This window comes from Acanthochromis polyacanthus, chromosome 9 (genome assembly GCF_021347895.1).
Source record: "Acanthochromis polyacanthus isolate Apoly-LR-REF ecotype Palm Island chromosome 9, KAUST_Apoly_ChrSc, whole genome shotgun sequence".
In the NCBI taxonomy this organism is placed as follows: Eukaryota; Metazoa; Chordata; class Actinopteri; family Pomacentridae; genus Acanthochromis; species Acanthochromis polyacanthus.
Window position 1 is genome coordinate 30,345,074 of NC_067121.1, and position 19,688 is coordinate 30,364,761.

At 40.1% G+C, this 19,688-nt stretch overlaps 2 protein-coding genes across 2 annotated transcripts; one reads left to right on the forward strand and one right to left on the reverse strand.

The window, feature by feature from the left end:
- Positions 1-337: 337 nt before the first annotated feature.
- Positions 338-9,106, reverse strand: stk25b (serine/threonine kinase 25b). Its single transcript, XM_022213849.2, has 11 exons — positions 8,688-9,106; positions 7,679-7,909; positions 7,468-7,524; positions 6,648-6,756; positions 5,723-5,880; positions 5,352-5,537; positions 3,803-3,948; positions 3,097-3,202; positions 2,935-3,006; positions 762-898; positions 338-676 (listed from the first exon to the last, which is right to left on the reverse strand). The coding sequence occupies exons 1-11, from the start codon at positions 8,715-8,717 to the stop codon at positions 637-639; spliced, it is 1,272 nt and encodes a 423-aa protein (XP_022069541.1). The 5' UTR covers positions 8,718-9,106; the 3' UTR covers positions 338-636.
- Positions 9,107-10,718: 1,612 nt separating this feature from the next.
- LOC110964987 (mitochondrial fission factor homolog A-like) lies at positions 10,719-19,657 on the forward strand. Its single transcript, XM_022213871.2, has 7 exons — positions 10,719-10,918; positions 11,557-11,778; positions 12,008-12,186; positions 13,560-13,651; positions 14,824-14,994; positions 16,203-16,278; positions 17,263-19,657. The coding sequence occupies exons 2-7, from the start codon at positions 11,562-11,564 to the stop codon at positions 17,392-17,394; spliced, it is 867 nt and encodes a 288-aa protein (XP_022069563.1). The 5' UTR covers positions 10,719-10,918; positions 11,557-11,561; the 3' UTR covers positions 17,395-19,657.
- Positions 19,658-19,688: the final 31 nt, after the last annotated feature.

The window sequence follows — 19,688 nt, forward strand, 5'->3', positions numbered from 1 at the left end:
CTTTTAAGGGAAATTTTTAAGGAATTATTGGAATTTTCATCCTGAAGGTTTTGCAACTTTTCATAAATTTGGTTAATTGTTTTGCTGAATTTTTGGATTTTTTTTCGGACAAAGGAACAATATTTTTCGGTGTGTGTAAATGAGGACAACAGGAGGGTTAATCAGTGCATTTTACACTGTAGTAATGGAGGCTACCTGCAGCACTAGACAAAGACGTGATGTTCAAACAGTTAGAATGTGTTTATGTCGCACACAAGCATCAACATGACCCAGCTAACATGTTGTAATGGAGCAAATAAATGGAATTCATGGGACACAACAGACTGAAGACAAAGGGCCGTTTTCCATAGACTTTATTATTGTTGTTTTCTTCTCACTCTAACAGGTGTACACAACGCTCTAAATGTCATGGCTTTTTTGTCTTAAATACTCTCCGCTCTTAAAGAAAAACTGTAAAAATATTTAATTATAACTAATTAAAAGATCTCTTCAGAGGGACAGGACTGGGAGGGGCGCAAAGGTACGAGGGTCCGGGGGCGGGCGGGGGTTCATCTGTGGTCCTTATCTGAGAAGCTGGGTGGGTACGGGAGGCAGAAAAAAACGGGGACGGGGTCAAGTTACATCCAGCTGGGGGTTTCACCGCGAAGACGGGGTGGTGTTACCGTTTAAAGAAAACCTGGAAGAGCGACACATAGCAGCAGGTTAGAACAAAAGGAGTGTGTTCTCTGTTGTATGATGAATTAAGTCGGTCGGTCTATCACCTGCACACTCTCTCCATCATGTGTGAGACCAGGCGGTCTGAGATGCCCGGACACGACTCCTCAGCCAGGTTGAAGGCGTTCTCCAGCTCCTCAATGGCTCCCACACCGCCGCCACTCGCCCGCCGCTTCTCCTTCAACTGATGGTAACGGAAAGTCAGAGTGTTGGTTTGCTATTCAGGAGGAGCGTTCAACCAAAGAATACAATCTCATTGAAAGCCTAAAATCTAAACCATCTAAAATCATCAAGTTTTGTGCTATGGATATTTCAAATGTTATCTGTGAAAATTTTGATTTTAAATGAATGCATCAAGTACTTTCAAAGATCTTTTTTTTTAAAAAACTGCCTGTTTGACCACTTTCAGCACTCATTTTTGCCCGCTGAAATGTGAAATGATTATTTCTTCTCATATCATTGATTTATAATCTGCAATACTGGATTGAGTAACCTCTGATTATAAGTGTACTAAAATACGGGAAAAAAATGAGGCCATCTTGGAAAATCCCATCTTTGAGCACACATTAACAAAAGCCTTTATATCGCAAAAGTGAACCACGGACATGTTTCAAAACATATAGTTGAATGTCACAATGATAAACAAGATAAGCACTCAGAGAGCGCAGTATTCTGCCAAGGCTAAGTCTTTGTATCATTTCCTGACGGCTAAAATCTTCAATTAAAATGACCTTGCACTGAGCACAGGTGTGTCTTATACATGTGTACATTATGTATGAATACTGAATCACGTGACCTAAATATGTAGCGGGCAATGGGAATTGATGGGACTCAGAAACACCCCCACAATTTAATCGATTATTCCTTGAATCATTTCGGACGGATAAGTCTCGATAAGGCCGCAGTAGTGGATTTGTAGTGGGATCACAATCATGTGATCGGCAGCAAGCAGCTGATGCAGTGTAAAAACAAAACATGCATTACTTTTTAAAAAAATCTAAAACGAAAAAGTGAATCTCGCTGAACTTTCATAACTGATTGGTCAGGTTTAACAAACTGTACCACAAAAACTAAAATATTGCTAGACAGCCTTATCCAAGTAGAACAAAGTACAAGAAAATATTAAAAAGTTATTGGGGAGTATTTTATACTTCAAGCTAAAATTGAACAAACATCTTTCTGGTACTCTGGTTTTCCTGCTTTCTGCTGTTTAATTCTGACTAATAATACACCACACCTATCGTCTTGCTGGTAAGAGGTGCAGGTTCAAGTCTAATTTCTATTATAAAGACACGGTTTTTAAATATCTTGTTTTAACTAAAGCACTTAATTTATGAAAAGCCCCTCACCGGAAGAAATGCACTAACTGACTGCACAAGTAAAAACACTCACATGGATTGGCCTTTTTCCTGTACACAAACACTATCTCTACTTCTACAACACATGCTGGTATGCTTATCGCCAAACCCATTCTGTCACATTTTTATACTTTTATTTACTAATTATAATCTTTTAGCTACACTTTTTATTACCTGGGTTACTGTTTAACGGCCTACTTTTCACAGTGCACTACATTCTTCTGTGTTTTATGTTCGCTGCACAAACAGAGACGTCACCACGACGACGTGGTACGAAACTACGGGGACAATAAAGCTCTCTAATCGAAGTGCAGCTTCTCAATAAATTCCAAGTAGTCAGTTTCCAAACCTTGCTCATGTGCACAAATAAAAGGTAGTGCTGATTTTATTTTTAATTTCTGCAGCCCACATTGGAACTGTAACCCATGCTATTAAATGTTCCTATTTTTTATGAGTGATGATCGTTTTAATGCAGTTTGTTTTTGGTGTTCTTGGGAAATAATTCCATTCTAACCTTTCAGAACATTGTAATTAAAGTTCATTTGGCTCAGCAGCCAAGAAGAAAACTTCAGAGGTGTTAAAAAAGCTACAAGGGGAAAGATTACCTCTGCTCCTTGTATAATTTTAAATGTGTACAGGAGAGTACACTTTCATGTACTTAGTGCTGGAATCATCTTTTCCTCATTTATGACACTGGTAATGAATAATGATTCCTGCTTTGGGGGCTAGAGGTACACATTTTGTCCTAAAATTTCACTCGAGTTGCTCTGCCGTTCAGAACTCTTGTTAAATTGAGGCCTATTATTTGGGGGCTTTATCTAAATTAAGTGGAGGTAAAATAAAAAGCAACAGTCTGGCGTACCTCTCTGAAGATGGGTGTTACCAAGGCAGACAAGCTTTGTGACTTGGGCTGCCTTTTCACAGAATCTCCTGACTGCAAAGAGGAGAAAGGGTGTAAGAAAAAAAAACGACCAAACAAGAGATTCATTTCTGCATCACTGCCTTTGTGCTGCAGATGTCTGACCTCTGAATCTGTGTGTGTGTAGCCCTTCTGTAACTTGTTCATAGAGGTGGGTCGGACTGTGGGGAAGGTCCACACGGGACACTGATCTACGTCACCGTCAGCATCCCTGAAGGAAGGGCAAAAAGAAGGAGAAGCTCACAAAAAGGAAATATATATCAGATAGAAACAGTCAAAAAACTAAGGGGCACCAATGACCTGTTTTACTTTTGCTCCAGTCTGACTCACTGGATGCAGACTGCAGGTATAATCCTGCCATTGGCCACACATTGCACACAGCGTTCTCCTCCCCCTCTGCTTTCTACATTTCACCATTTTCAAAGTCAAAGAAGCAACAACCACCTCAGGACTAATAACCTGCGACAATTAAAATGTTTGCAGAGGATTCTTATCGTGAGGTAAAGCAGTCCTGCTAGAGCAAAATGATGATGAAGCGCAGCCATTTGTTGCTACACAAAACTACATTTAGCAAAGAATAAGCTCAATTTATGCAGCATGTCATCTCTCAAGGCATTCCCATAAACTGGTCTTGATATTTGGGATAAAAAAAATCCAGGCATGCACATCAATAAATAAATGAACAACCTCTAAATAATAGCATCTTATCAAATTAAACTGCCGTGCAACCGCTGCTTTCAGTCAATCTCTACGAATAAATCCTGATGTTTCGGTTAAATGGCGTGAATAAATGTGTGTTCTGGATGCTAACATGTCTGAGTCATCGGAGCTGGATTCCTCCCCGTGTCCCTCCGATTTCCAGCGGCGGTAGCGGTCGATCAGCTCGGTCAGATAGGCCGTCTTCTTGGTGTAACGCGTGATGAACTTGTGCTTCAGGAGCTCTTTGGCGGTTGGCCTCTGTGCAGAAAAGAAACACAGAAAAGACAACACAAATGAAGTGACTCCAATAGTTTTCTGTGTATGTACAGTTTAAAATCAGACTGCATGACTAACCTCATTTAGTGTAAAGTAGGGCTGGCCCAGAATAATGGTTTCTGGTCTCCGGATATTCGGGCCCTATTAAAGACGAATATCCGAATATTCGTTCCACCCGGTAACGTCCGATCGGAGGGGGGCTGAATATTCGGATACCAAAATTAATATCCGGATACCGCCGTAGTGAACGAATATTCGGATATTTGGATTTTCGGGGCCAGCACTAGTACAAAGCTGTAAAATTTTGCTCATTTTACAGCTTTCAAAGTAATTCAAATTGCATGAGATACAAAGTTATCCGGTTAAGAAAGGTACTTAGGTCATAGTATATGACTCCACACAGACGAAAGAAAATGAATGTTCTGGATTTATGGAACAGGTACAACAAAAAACATCAATTATTACACAGCCAGGCATTTTAGGCTGGTGTTTTGCTTAATGTGTAAATATTCCAGTATAGTGCATATATGGCGAATGTAGTTGAAATTAAAATAAATGTTACTGACTGGATGAGCTGGCTAAAAAGACAGTACTCATTCATTCTAAAGTAAAGAAACCAGACAGTTTCAGTTTGAAAAGCGGCTCCAGGAGCATCTGGACTTGGTCTCAGTGGAACAAGCTGCCACAGGACATTAATTAGGTCGGTCTTAAACACACTTCATCTAATTTACATACACATTCTGGTGGAGTATTTACTTGGTTTTATGTTTCTTAAGCATGTGGGTCAACCGGTGAATGATGATGGACTGCCTTCCTGTTGCCTACCGAAGCTGAAATAATATTTAACCTGCACAAATGATGTTTGTGTTTAAATGGCATGAAGCTGATGCAAATGTTTTCAGTCGGTAAAAGACGTTTGACGGCTGGGTCTAACGAGATTTCTTACTATATATTATGTGTGTCCATTTGAAGGAAATGAGACGGAACAAAGAAAGGAGCAGCAGCATGAAAAATTAACATTCAGACACAAAATCATAGTAATTTCAGGAGTTAGAAGCTCAGGCATACAGTGGGGATTAGAGCAGTGACGAGCTTCTACCACATCATGCCACTCAGATTATTTCAGAAAATTATTGGCGCCTGTGAATAACGTGATTTGGATCCTGTTTGGATATCTGAGAAAGCACAAAACAAACTTGAATGCCTATTAAGGACTGGACAAGCTAATCCACTCAAAATATTTGGTGGGATAAAAGAGCGCTGTTTTACTTCACTGTTTGCCTTCAGTCAGAACAGCACCGATTTAATTAGCCTAAATACGCATGTCTGATCCCGTTTTGGATCTGCCACCAGAGCTTACAGACGGACGCAGGCGTTGTACTCACAAAACGAGGATCTTTATTTAGACAGGCCTCCACAAACTCTTTGAAGGGTTTGCTGTAAGGGCCTTCCAGTGTGGGTGGAGTGTTTTTGGGGATGAGGAAGAGGACTCTCATGGGGTGGAGATCAGAGTTGGGGGGCTCCCCTTTGGCCAACTCAATGGCAGTGATTCCCAGAGACCAGATGTCAGCCTGAGTGGGAGAGAAAATATGTGAGCAACGTGTGTACACTTCTCTTCCAGACACTCAAACTGCACAAAATCCAGTTCTCGATGGTGAACATTTAATCCGCATACTTCCACCAACAACTTAACCGTACCTCTGCAAGAACTCAGTGCAAAAGTGAGCGTCTCTTGAAGCAGTTTCAGACCCCTCACCTTAAAATCATAGGCTGACTGCTTAATGACCTCCGGAGCCATCCAGAAAGGCGTGCCGACAAACGTGTTCCTCTTGATCTGGGTGTCTGTCAGCTGTCCCGCAACCCCAAAATCTGCCAGCTTCACGTCGCCCTGCTCTGACAGCAGCACGTTGGCAGCTGGAAGAAAGAAACCAAAGACGGTCAAAATACGAGCAAACGTGGTCCGAGTTTGCTTCTGTATCAGGCGTCAGAAAACATGAGTCCCATTCTGAGATAATAATGAGTGACGAAGCGTTACTGTGTCTTATTCAGGCGAATCAAGAATCCTTTTTGAAATGCAAAATCAGTGATTAATTATTGCCTTAAATGTGGTCAAAATGTGATCAGCAGCATTCAGCATACAACACGCAGCAGATGGACAGACAGCTGGACGCCAGACACGTGCATTCTCCGGTTTCAGACATCACGAGATGTTCAGTGATTTTGTCAGGATAGTTTACACTATGTTCGATAAAAATCCACAAATAATAATGTATTTTCTGTGGCGTCCTGTAATGATTACGAACCAAAATCTTGTCTCGTAACAAGTTAAGAGCACAGTATCACCTGCATGCAACGGAAAAAACATGAGCTCCACTTGCGATAACGTGCAAAAGGGTAAAGATTTAACGCCTACGGTATGCTGTGAGATTTCAGACACAGATGGTGTTAAATGTATACAGCTTGGTAACGTATTTCAGCGTGTAGACTTATGATCAGCATCTGGTGAAAGCTGGATGCTGTGGATGCTTTACTGGAGGCATCTCACTGACATGATATGATATATGAGATTGTACTGGTATAAACTGACATCTGTTAAAAAAAAAAAAAAAGAGGACTTTCACAGCATAAAACGTGCCTGGCCCAGTGTGTGGTTGTCAGTGCATGAAGACGGCGTTTACTACCTTTGATATCTCTGTGAATCTTCCTTTCAGAGTGCAGATACTCCAGACCTTTTAGTATTTCCCTCAGTATAGTAGCAATGTAAGTTTCTTCAAGGGGCCCTGGACGGAGCTGAAATGAAAAAAAAAGCAATATTGTAATATTTTTTTAAACAATATATTTATTGACAGTTTTTATATGCAGGTACATATATGCAATGCAGTTTACAAGACTTACTCGGTTATGCAAATATTTTTAACCATTATGTGGCACTTGCATATTAAACAGATCATTATACGTAAAGTAATAAAGAAAAGAGAGAGAGAAAAGATTTAAAATATAAAAACAAGGAAGAAAAGAACAACAAACAAACATCTTCTCAGACATGTAAATGCGTAAATACAGTACTTTATGCAGAACAGCAGGTAGTCTTGTCATTCCTCTCATTCTGGCAGCTCCACGACGTTTACATCACAAATATTTATTCCACCTCATCACTGTCGTCTGTTAAATTTATGGAGTTCACAAAAGCAACAGGGTCCCCACGCTGTCTCAAACAAATCCTGTCTCCCTTTTCGTACATGTGCCACTCTCTCTAGAGGAAAGGTTATTAACATCTGTCTCACCCAGTTTACTAATCTTGGAATGCAAGACTTTTTTCCAAAAGAGTGCATGTAATTTTTTAGCACTTAAGATATGCTCACTCTTGGTGTATTTATGTCACTTTGGATAAAGTCCTAAAATAAAGTGAACAGGATTCATTGAGATAGTTTTAGAAATAATGCAATATTGTAAGATTTAAATAAGGCTTTGTAAGCTGTATAAAAATAGAAATCGTCTCACCAGATCCAGAGCAGATCCTCCACCTAAATACTCCATGATAATCCACAGCTTGGTCCCCTGAGGGGAAAAAATGACTTGATGACAGACATGTAAAGTTTGAGATTTAACACCACAGCCCGCATAGCGCTGTGTGGGTGACTGTGCCTCTAAGCTTCTGCAGTTAAAAGCTGAAGATGTACGCTGCTGTGTGGGTATCACTTTATCGTCTCACCTTCAGGTATGATCCATAATACTTGGTAACAAAAGGACTGTCACACTGGCTCAGCACCGTGATCTCCTGCTGAATGTCTTCTATCTCGTCCTCTGCCTCCTCCAGGTCTATGATTTTAATCGCCACCACCTCCTTGGTGCGGTTGTTGATTCCTTTGTAGACCTCTCCGAAGGAACCCTTCCCAATGCGCTCCTGCTTGGTGAAGTACTCCTCAGGGTCCAGCCGGGTGTTCTGCTCCATGGACAGCATAGTAAGCACTGAACTACGGAGTGCATGTCATGATGATGGTGCTTACAGCTTAATTTGTGCGTATGAGTGGGTGTCTCTTGTCAGGCACATGAACCACACAGAAACTCTGTGCTAAAAGCAAACAAGGACTTTTACATAATGGTTACATTTACGTGCGACTGTATATTACAGTATCCTCCAGCACTGCCCTATTTCAAAAAGATGATGGGATGGATGATTAACTTCTCTTGTCTGTGTCTATACCCGTCTATTCAGTCACAGCCCATGTAATAACCGAGACTCTACATCGAACTTTGCGCCAGGATGTAATTCAAGAAGCATGACACTTGAAAGTTCAGTGGTTTTCTCTCTCTTCATAACAGCAGGAAATGAGAGATGATGAGGCGGCGGCACTTAAAGAAATCATTACATTTAAAACATTTTCCTGTGAACAACACCAACAATTCAGAACCTATAGGGAATTTTTATATTTGGCTGAACATTCTGATGAAATTTAGAGTTTCTAATCACATCTAGATGTTTGATGCTGCTTACAGCAAGAACATGACACCCACATGAATTTGTGTATATTATATATATATATATATATATATATATATATATATATATATATATATATATATAGTGTTCTTTACCACTGATGATGATGCCAGAGACCCCCACCCAGCCTATTCGTGGAAAGCCTGACAGTCATGGGGGCTCGGCTTGCCTTGGACAAGAAGACGGGAGGTGACAGTTGGTGAAAAGAGGGTTTCTGTACCTGGTTTTGCATGTCTCGAAGGTGTGCCATCCCCTCTGCTGGCTGGACGGGACAGGGACGGCCACAGCGTTGTCTTCCCGAAGTTTATCAAATTGTCCTTTCGTGGTTTTTCCTCCCCTCGCTGCTGTCTAGGAAGCTAGCTAGGTGGCTAGCCAACTAGATAAACACCCAATCTGCTGGCTTTAACGGGGCTGTCACTCCGCGCACTGTTTTCGGCCTCCAAGTCCGCCGGAGGACTCCACAGCCCGGCGAGACAAACCAGCTACTGACCGAGAGGCTCCATGTATGTCGGCGGCGGCGAACGGGAGGAAAAATTACTCTCTCCGTGAATTAATATTTAATTCATTTCAAGGAGCGCTTAGCCTGTTGTTCATTTGAAGCTTGAGGAGGACAAAATAATGGCCCAGACCGACGGCGCATGCGCCTTACTTTCAAAGGCGTTGGAATTGTGGGAGTTGTAGTTGTAAACTCTGTAGCTTACTTTTCATGTAGAATTTATAGTGACTTTTCTTAGCAAAAGAGTGACTGTTTCATCTCTGGTTAAACTGGAATAATAGATACTTTATAAAGTGTATTATTTAATCCTGAATGATTTCTCTTGCTGTGCTGTGGGACAAAGTTTGAAGCCCTTTAGTTTAGGTGATTTCACCTGTGGCTGTTGCACCATCATGTATTACATAACTAGAATAAATTCACATAGATTAATGCAAAAGTCAATTTCTACAGCTGCTGCTGGTTTAGGTGGAGCTCATTTAGATTTTTATTTGTATCCAACTACAACAAATGCTAATTAGATTGCTGGTGAGTCTCTCTCAGAGTCTTTAAGAAAAGACAAAAAATCAGCTCTTCATTGAACACCTTTGCGCTGAGAGACTGAAAAAAAACAAACAAAAAAAACCAATAAATCCTATAAGTTCTGCACTGCCTGTAGGCACCGTGGTCCTGTTATCACACTTGGACTTGTTTTATGGCTCTTATCCAGATTGTTTTCCTGACTAGATCCTTGCTTGTGTTCTATCGACTCTCAGATGTATGTCACTTTGGATAAAAGTGTCTGCTAAAGTGTAGAATTGCAATAATTGCATTAATGATTATGGATTAGTTTGTAGATTAATTCTCCCATTCATCAACTGGTTTTTTGGTTAAGCAGCGAAAAGTGCTATCACAAGAGTACTAAACTATTATCAAAATTGTTGCCAATTTTTCATCATTTGACTAACCGACTAATTGTTTTCAGCTGTGCTTGTATAAACTGTTGTGAAGTTTAGTTTATAACAACACATTACATTTTATCCTATATCTTATGTGCAAAAATCTCATTTTGCTCAGTAAACAGTTTCTAAAGCTTTCAGATAAATGAAGGAAAAAGTACAACATTTCTTTGTTGTTCTCGTAGAAGAACAAAGTGGCATGAGTAACGGGTAAAGTACCTGATATTTGTGCTGAAGTGCTCCATTTACTTATTTCCTACCAGGAATCCTACACATTCACGTGGACTATTTCTCAATAAACAAACTCTTATATAAAAATACATTTAAAATCAGTTCATAGTAGACAAACTAGTAAAGTCACAGTATTTCTGCAAACAACTATTGGTTGAATTTAATCAACATATTATTTGGGAATATATATTTGTCTGAGTCTACTCTTGTTATAGCCTGTAAATGTGAGCAAGGTTTAATAATGTGGATTTTTAAGCGATTACACAATATGCAGTGAGGAGATAGCTGAAGTCTACATTTGTAATACAAGAGTTGTGAAATGTCTTTATGTACACTAGCCTGGTAATTTCCCAATCTGTACATCTAAGTCTCTCATTTTTTACATTAATCATATGCTGCATGTATTTTGGGAAAAAATGCAATGCTATGTTAAGTTACATTACAACCCAAATAGATAATTAACCAGCAATACAACAAAAAAATACGGCCAACTTCTATAAACACTGCTAGTAAAACAGCTAATTTGACTTTAGTAATTGTGTGCGCTTGATTTTATCTTCAGTGCCACCTGCTGCGTGCGGCTGGCGGGGACGGCCTCTACATTCGATAAGCTCCGCCCCCGCGTTCACACGGGGTGGTGTTTGGCAGCCACACTCGCTGTAGCTTGAAGTGGTGCGTCTCTCGGTTTCAGTCGGTGTCCGTCCCGGTTGATGCTGTTTTTTTTATTGCAGAACCAGCTCCGTCTCTTTGACTCATGACATTTTAAACCTCGGCGCTGAAACCAAAACGGTGAGTAGCCACTGTGGCTAAAGCTAAGCGGCTAAATGTGTGGTTAGCATGTTACTGTAGGCAGTGAGGGCTGTTAACGCGCTGGTTAGCTAACGAGGATAAAGATAACATCAGCTACTAAAGCTGGTCAGACAGCATACTACTAATATTAGCCTGATACCAGCCAACACACAGTCTAGACATGGCGGCTTACGTGGATTTTCATTCAATGACATTGAAGCCGCGTGTTAACAACAGCTACACCTTATGCCACAGTTATGTAATTTCATGCAATACAACGTGAAATCCTATTTCTAGTACTTTATTTTGGCTTCAGGTACTTCACTACCTACAGGACATGTTCCTTTATACTAGCTAGGTAGCATGTTCTGTGTGGTACCACTTGCTGCTGAGCTAAATTCTCCATGTGTGTCATTTAAAGTCAGCCATGTGATGATAAATGCTTCCAACTGTAGTCAGAAAACCAGGCAGGCTATTGGCACTGACTGTAAACATGGAGAGATTTAAGATATGAGCTCTGATATGGTTATTTACCATTTGAATGTTCTGTGAGAGAGTGCCATTAAAGCTTAAGTGCAGTTTAGATATCTAGTTGGTGTCAATCTATATCCATTTCTTTCCGTTGAATGTGTCTTCAGGCTGGATGAGTGGGCCAACATTCACCTCACCTCCTGCAGAGGTGGCTGAGATTAACCGCATCCATTATGAGCTGGAGTATACGGAGGGCATCAGCCAGCGCATGCGGATCCCCGACACCCTCAAAGTGGCCCCAGAGAACCAGGCAGGGTCCATGCCACTTCACCAACCTCTGCCCCCTCACACGGCTCTGATGCAGGTTCCTGAGAGGATTGTTGTTGCAGGTGAGGCCAGCAGAGATTAAACAACAGTCTGAGATGTAAAATGTGCAAGATGAAAACACGTGAATGTTACAACCTTAACCTTTTGTCAGGACAGAAATACCAGTACAAAAGTAGCCCATGCAGGGAAACAAACGTGCTAACACAATGACCCACTGAAAGCTGAAACTGTGACAAGTGTGCTGAGGTGGCCTTGTGACCTCGTGTTCCTCTTCCCCTCACTGACGTGCAGGTGACGATGAGGACCCCCGATTTGCTCGTCCAAGAGACCTGGATCTGATTCAGTCCATCCCTCCTGTGGACCTCCTGAGCATGAAGGCCCCACCGCGGGTCCTCACGCTGACAGAACAACCTCTGGACTCTCTGGAAACAGAACAAACTGCCGGCTCACAGAGCAATCCCAGCCACGCTGTAAGTGACATCAAGCTTTCAGTTCTGCGTCCTCTTTTATTTCTTATTACTGTGCATTTTGTTAATTTACCACCCTTGACACTGCTTGTATTAATGCTGCGCTATTTCACTATTCTGCACGTAAAATGATGGAACATTGTATACATGATTCATGTTATTACTTTACTGAAGAATTAAAGTATAATAATTAAATGTAACTCATTAGTTAGATATGTATTTTTATTTCTGAAAATTAGGTGTATGTATACTTACATATTGCTCGATAAAAATAAATACTATATATTTAAAACACAGTAATAATTACCTATTAGTCAAATTGGTTGCAGAAAGCTGATCATATAAAACGTACCTGTTAATAATGAATACCAATATTAAAAGAATTATCTATTCTGCTTTCTGTAAAATATTACTCATACCCTTAAAGATGAGACAGTGTCGATCCTTAAACTCATAGAGATCAGTTATAATGTGAAGGTCCTTTTAGTTCTTGAGTCCTTCTACACAGTTACCTGAAGCAAAACACTTGGATTAAAAATTAAGAGGAGACACGGTTACATGGTTGCTTATTCAAACCTTAAAACCAGACTCCTTCTACCGAATATTGAGGCCACTCTGCTGAGTTTACACGTGCATATTTTATTTATATGAGCTGAAAGTGTTCAGTGGTTACTAGATGTAAACTTTCCCAGGAAACTGTCCTAAAACTCACACTGCTCTGTAGTTTTGTGCAGAAAGTGGATATAATCATGGGATATATAGAAAAATGACTTTCTGTCTGTATGTCTATCAGCTACAGATAGGTGAATTAACTCTCCTGTAAAGATGAGCTGTCTTTATTCGCAAGAGGCACATTACAACAACTTCAACCACAGCTGTGTGAAATGGTAAATCAGAGGGACAAAGAGGTGGAAACACACATTTTTGTTAGAGGAGGAAAGGTGCTCGGTGTGTGCTTGAGCGGGCTGTGACAAGCACAGAGGTGTTTGGAAATGTCACACATTAGAGTCAGCCGGTGGCACAAGGGGGGAAAAAAAGCACAATGGAATAAAGAAATACCACAGAGAGATTAAAAACAGGCTGCCACTATTGGACTGCAGTAGTTTTTTTTTTTTAAATTTATATACAATGAAGAAGAAGACTAGAAAAAAATTAAAAATACGAACACCTTTAGGAAAATGTAAGACGTGGCAATCTTCCAAAAGAACTTCCCTTTCACTAGTCAAAAACAGCCCTCAGCTGTCAGTTGCTGCATTTCTCTAGACTGAACTACACCTGGCTGTAATTGATCTAATAAACATGTATCGTTACCGTTAACCTGTCCACCTGTTAGCTGTAGTGTGATCATGAATCTTTTAAATCTTTTGTCTGAACAGGCCAACTTTCATGCTCGGTCTCGAAGGGAAAGGAGCGCAAGTGAGAACATGTCTGGCCGTCACAGCAGTCAGATGAGCAGAGGTGATATAAGGTAAGCACAGAATTAGATTTCAGACACCTGTTGCAACGCTGACTCTGCTTATGTGCACAAAAGAAATTTCCAGTTTCTCCCCTTACTCTAAAAAACACAGTGTTTTTACTAAGCAGGCTAATGAAAAGCAATATTCCACTACTGTTCCTGTTTACGTGCAAACATGCGTGCTCCAAATAATGTGACTATCATATCATTTAAGTTTGAAAATTTGGACAGAAATAGTGACTGTAGTCGCTTGTGCCATTTTGCTTCTTTGTATCCACATATGTGATCCGCTGGTGGACTTGTTCAACCGGGCAAACACAGCCTCAGTCCTTCATTCCTTCAGCGACCTTCTTGAAAAGGTTGCTGTTACAATATTTAATAATAATAGTAACTTCATTTGTATAGCACCTTTAAGAAGGTACAGGTAGAACATAAAAAAATGACAAAAATGTACAGAATGGATTGCTAATTAAAAGCTGGTTAAAAGGACAACATCACGCAAGGGGGTTAAGAGAGAAGCTGGAGAGAAAATAAAAGATAGAACTAGATTAAGATCAGGAGGTTAAATAGGGGGACTACAAGCAGTGAAACTTTTAAAAGGGATAAAAAGGCAGAGAGTGATAAAGGAGAAATAAAAGAGGACTTTACTTGAAAGCAAGCCTATTAAAGTGGGTTTTAAGAAGTGATTTAGAAGAAGTTACTGATTCGGCGAGCCTTATCTCCTAAGGCAGGTTGTCCCAAAGCTGATTTGTTATATTTAACAACTGTTGATATCTGTGTCTTTCATAGTGTTTAAACGTAGGTGTGCTTTTCCTTCCAAACAGATATTTGGACTTTTGTTTTCCATCTCTACTCTAACCTTGCAAGAATGTTTGTCAGTAGGTTTGTGACTGTGAACAGGAGAGAGGCTGTGTTTTGCAAACTGCACTTAAAACCCTGCAAAGACTCCTTAAACCTGAATAATGTTGGCTTAATTACAGAATAAGACCTAATTTGAATATCCGATGGAATAAGCTGTTGCCATAACCCACATCAAATTCAGAATGTTGTCATAATCAGAATAATGTTGGAATCTTACTGTGCATGTGAACATTGTCATTGCTTCACAAATAAGAATTCAAAATTTCTTATTTCATTCTTGGCTGGTTTAAAAAAAAACAAAAACATATCTTCTTTCTCCCCAGTGTAACTCCTTCCCCTTCTGCCCCCCCAGTCCGCTTGTGTCCTCCCCTCTGTTCCCCCGAAGACGCGAACATCAACCTGTTCACAGCTGCTGGGTTTCTGTCTTACATCCAGTCAACGACACGCCGTGCGTACCAACAGGTCCTTGAGGTCCTGGATGACAACCACCGCAGGTTATTTCTGTTCTTTGTCACTGAGTTTGTCAGAAACTGCCACATTTAGAAGTTTCTCAGAATAAACAGCAGCAGTGAAGTAAAGACACTTTTGTTAATCTAGATAAGAACTCAAACAGGACAAGTAAAAATTTACTATTTTAAATTGTGCTGCAGTGATGTTTGTTTTGAATGGACTTGCTCTTATATAGCGCTTTACTACTCATCAGAGTACTCAAAGCGCTTACACAACAATTGCTTCCATTCAGCCATACGCTCACACATTCACACTCTGGGGCGGACGGAAGCGTGGCTGCCAATCCGTGCCTACGGCCCCTCCGACCACCACCAACATTCACACGCATTCTTACACCAGTGAAGAGCACTGGAGGAAAGGTGGGTTAAGTGTCTTGCCCAAGGACACAACAGCACATAACTAGGCGAGAGCGGGAATCGAACCGCCGACCCTTCGATCATTGGACGACCCGTGGATTAAATTTTAACTTGGCTGGTTGTCCTCATTAGGAACATTTAAAACTAAGTGTTTGTTGTTCACAGCCTTAACTTGTGTCATTCCCCTGAGCTGTATAAGTGCTCCACTTGTTCAATAATTATTTTTATAATTGGAAACTTCAGACTTGCTTTTGCAAGGACAGTGTCTCTACAGGGTGTCCCTAAAGTCTGGACACAGAGGAAATTTCATTAACTGTAACTTCCATTTCCCTCAAGATTAATAAAGTGCCTGTCTGTCTCTCTTTCTCTCTATCACATACCGAAAGTTAGAGTCAGAGAAATGATTTTTGTTGGGGCTAGCTTGAATTTTAGCCATGACCAATTCTTTAGGTTCTGCTGATACATTTGGTCATCCAGAACGTGGTTTGTCCATGATACTGCCCGTTCCTTTAAACTTTTTAACCACCTTCGCCCCTGTGGAATCCTCTTTGGATGACGTGCATTAATCTGCTATCTTTGATATGTTCATCCTTCACTTCCACTGCAAAGTACCAGTTCCACTATGTCTTCTTTCGACAAAGCCATATTTTATCTGTGGAGGCAAAAAAAATGATAGTAAATGAGATTTCTTATGTGTCCAGACTTTAGGGACACCCTGTATAATGTCTTCAGAAGAGATGTGTGTTTACTGTAGTTTTCTGTAGTTATGTATCCAGTTATTGAGCTAAACTGAGTTAAAGTATGTCAGTAAATTTAAGATTCGTTGGTCTCCACAGGACACACCTGGACCTGGCCTTGGATATAAACCCAGATGAGTCTGGCTTAGTGGACGCCTCGTCACTGCGAAGACAGGTAAACTGTCTCACATGCCTAAACAACCGGCTTTGTCACTGATAAGAGCTTAATATGCCTCCTAATAGCTCTGTTGTTTACGGTGTCGTGAGTATTTCTCCTGTTTTTAGGATTACAATTAACTGTTATAGTGCGATATAGTGTGGTTGCCTATAAATGATGCTGGCAGAAGAGTGCAGAGCTGTGTTTGGTTATATTTGGAAATTTCAGACACTTAACTTTTACAAACAAAAAGAAGGAACTCAACATCGTTGGGTGCATCACGATATTGATCAGTTCTTCAGAAAAGTCATGGATACCAATGACTTTCATGCATGTATGAGTCATTTTACTAGAAGATAACAGAATATGTTGCACTGTTTTTACAACTCAATCTAATTATGCCGATGTTCATCAGTGTTTTATCCTGTTCCGAGCATTTTATTATATCTAATTTCACTTCAATGGAGATGACTTTCCTTTTCTTTGAAGCTCTGCCATCTGAAGAGTCTGACTTGTGCTTGGGAGCCATAATGAAGGGCAAAAAGTTAGCAAATGTATTCACAATCCAAGGTGGCGTACAACCAGAAAACACAAACAAAGCCATCTTATAGCACCGTGTGATGACGTATTCGTCTGTTCTGCTTGCCAGCTAGTTCTAAGTAACCAGTAATGACAAAACGCCGTAGGTCGAGGACGTCGTAAACTGAGGACCCCCTGTATTGTAAATTAGGAAATGCACAAAATTTTCTTTGAATCTAACAACATTTTTAACAGTTCCAGCTGTGCTTATGGTTTCGTATAAAACTATTTTTATATCTAAAATAGGGACCAGTTATTTGTGACTGTTGTTGATTTTGATCTAAACACTGTTGCTTTTGATTTTGTTTTGCATGCTAAAATCAAATCCTAAACAGATGACAGTTCTGTGTATTTATTTAAGTGAATCTTCGGCTGGTCCAGCTCTTGCAGTGTGTCACCTTTAAAAATCTCGTTGTCATTCAGATTGTGAAGCTGAACCGACGTCTGCAGCTGCTGGAGGAAGAGAACAAAGAGCGCTCCAGGCGAGAGGTGATCCTGTATTCTGCCACAGTTGCGTTCTGGCTCATTAACACCTGGATCTGGTTCCGTCGCTAAACTGGGACGAAACTGAGTTTCCCAAAACACTGGAAGCCAAAGCAATTCCTTGTTGCAGGTGTAATCACTGAGTTACTGCATGACTCTTTACTTGCATATAAAGAGAACCGTGGAAACTACAGCACCGGCAAAAGTTCTCAGCTACAAACCTCCAGATTTTCAAAGCAAATTCTCTGTTGAGATTTGACTTTTGGGTTTTTAGTTTAGCACTGACAGGAAAACCTAATAACCTTTAGTGCATCTATTCAATGTTACAGAATTTCACAATGGCTAGTGTCCTATTCAGAGTGATTGCGTTGAGCTGTAGCAACAGAACTCAAACTAGAGTATGCTAAAATCGGCAGACAAATTTAAAGATTCACGTTACTCCTATGTAATCTTGCAAACTACTAGTAAGACAAAGCACAAAAACTGAGGATAAATATGTTGCATTCAACAATAAGCAGTTACCTTGTTAGGCTAAAACTGGCCACAGTACAGATTGTTGTGCACACTGAATTTTATCTCAGAGTCTGATGAAGTTTGAGCCAAACTCTCTGACTTTCAGATGCCGCACTCATATTTACTTTCATTAGAAATAAACTGAATATGGTGCAGAAGGCTGTTCTACGAAGCCAGATATGTTGAGCCTAAAGTCAGAGTATTTATTGTCAAGATGGTGGTTCTTTTAACCTGCTAGATCACCGTGGTAACTGATGCTGTGCCGCTAACCTGCTCCAGAGAAGGCTGAGTTCACAGTTTAGGATTTAAATTTAGTGTAAAAAGTGCTACCCTGTCATTCATTCTTTCCCTGACCATACTCTCTATAACCAGATTCTGAGTTTAGGGAGTACGTTACGTCATCTGCAAACCTGCTGAGCTGTACGTTAGTATTGCCATCGAATGAAGCTGTGCTGTTACAGCACAAACTATGTGTCACGTTGCCACTGGAAACCTGCATGCATTCACTTGGTGATGCAGAAAATACATAAATATGCTTTAATGCTTTTGCCTCATTTGCTGCCAACTGGGAGCAATCGATCATTAGCATTAATTTCACTTTGATTTGGCCAAAAATTAAAGTGATTCCTTTCATTATGGTACAGTGGGAGACACTAGCATCATAATTTATATAGTTTTCCATTATAGCAACCTTTTCTTCTTTACTCCAGTCAGTGGCATGTGATTGGTTCATTTTGTGCGGAAGGAGAATGATTAATAATCAAATGATGTGTTATGAAAATAAACTCAGAGCCAGAGAGAGAAAGTTGATGACCAGCATCAGAGTATCCATTCCCTCTGCGTGGGGTTTGACGATCTGTTGAGCCAGTTTACACAATTAAAATCTGACTATCAAACTTGCTTCGTAGTTCATCCCTCAGATCATATAGAAGATTGTGTTAAGTAGCAAACGAGTGCCTGGGAACAATCAGCAGAAATTGTCAACCCTTACTGATGGGTGGGTATTTTATGCAAAGAGCTAGGAAAATCTTTCTTCAGCAAGAGATACAGTGACACTTATTATTCCTCTTTGTGAAAGTAAACAAAAGCTTTAAAAGTTTTTTTTGATGGCAAACAAGGATTTACTTACGTGACAAATGTTTTGGGAACCCAGAGCTGGAACTGTAGTTACAGGACCAAACCTCAGACCTGACCTGTTGTGTCCGTTTCATCAGTTTGGCCATAAACTACCTTTTTCAAAGTGTCAAAATAAGATTACTAAATCTAGATGCCATAACATTTACCCCGAATGTCCCCTGAGTTTTTCACTACTCCAAACATTTGTGTAGAGTACTTGAATAGACCATTGTTGAAATGTTCTGTCCTGCTTTTGTTTTTTTTACCTCTTTGGCCATCACATATGAAGGGATTCTCTTGATGAAGTGCTAACAAAACTACAAATGGAAGTGAAGTGATCGTATTTTCTCTGCTGTTCATACAGCTTAGTTTTTTTTTCCAGAGAATTTGAGCTTTTATGTGTTTCCACCTACATTAAAAGCATGTGGTTTTATACAGCAGACATTGTGATATAAGTCTTAGAACCAATGTTGTACGATTATGTGTAATAGATGGAAATGTATATGAATTTAAATAATGAACTCGGTGTTATTTTTTTTTGCAGATTTATTCATCACACTAAATACAGAAGCTTTAGCAGTGACTATTGCTCTGTTCAGCACTGTACCTACATGTGTCACTTGAAGCTGGAGTTGTACTTTCTTTGTAATATATGAACACATTCATTGTTTGTAAATATTTTTGCTGTAATAAATGATGGATGTTAGTTGGTTTCTGCTGTGTTTGTGTGCAGTACT

Excerpts from the sequence above, each read along its gene's own strand:
- stk25b (XM_022213849.2), bottom strand. The coding sequence starts at position 8,717 with ATGGCACACCTTCGAGACATGCAAAACCAG. Across the intron at positions 3,949-5,351 it reads TAAATAAAGATCCTCGTTTT|AGGCCAACCGCCAAAGAGCT; the intron begins GTGAGTACAACG and ends TTTTCTGCACAG. Across the intron at positions 3,007-3,096 it reads ACACACACACAGATTCAGAG|TCAGGAGATTCTGTGAAAAG; the intron begins GTCAGACATCTG and ends TCCTCTTTGCAG.
- LOC110964987 (XM_022213871.2), top strand. The coding sequence starts at position 11,562 with ATGAGTGGGCCAACATTCACCTCACCTCCTGCAGAGGTGGCTGAGATT. Across the intron at positions 14,995-16,202 it reads CTGGATGACAACCACCGCAG|GACACACCTGGACCTGGCCT; the intron begins GTTATTTCTGTT and ends TGGTCTCCACAG. Across the intron at positions 16,279-17,262 it reads CCTCGTCACTGCGAAGACAG|ATTGTGAAGCTGAACCGACG; the intron begins GTAAACTGTCTC and ends GTTGTCATTCAG.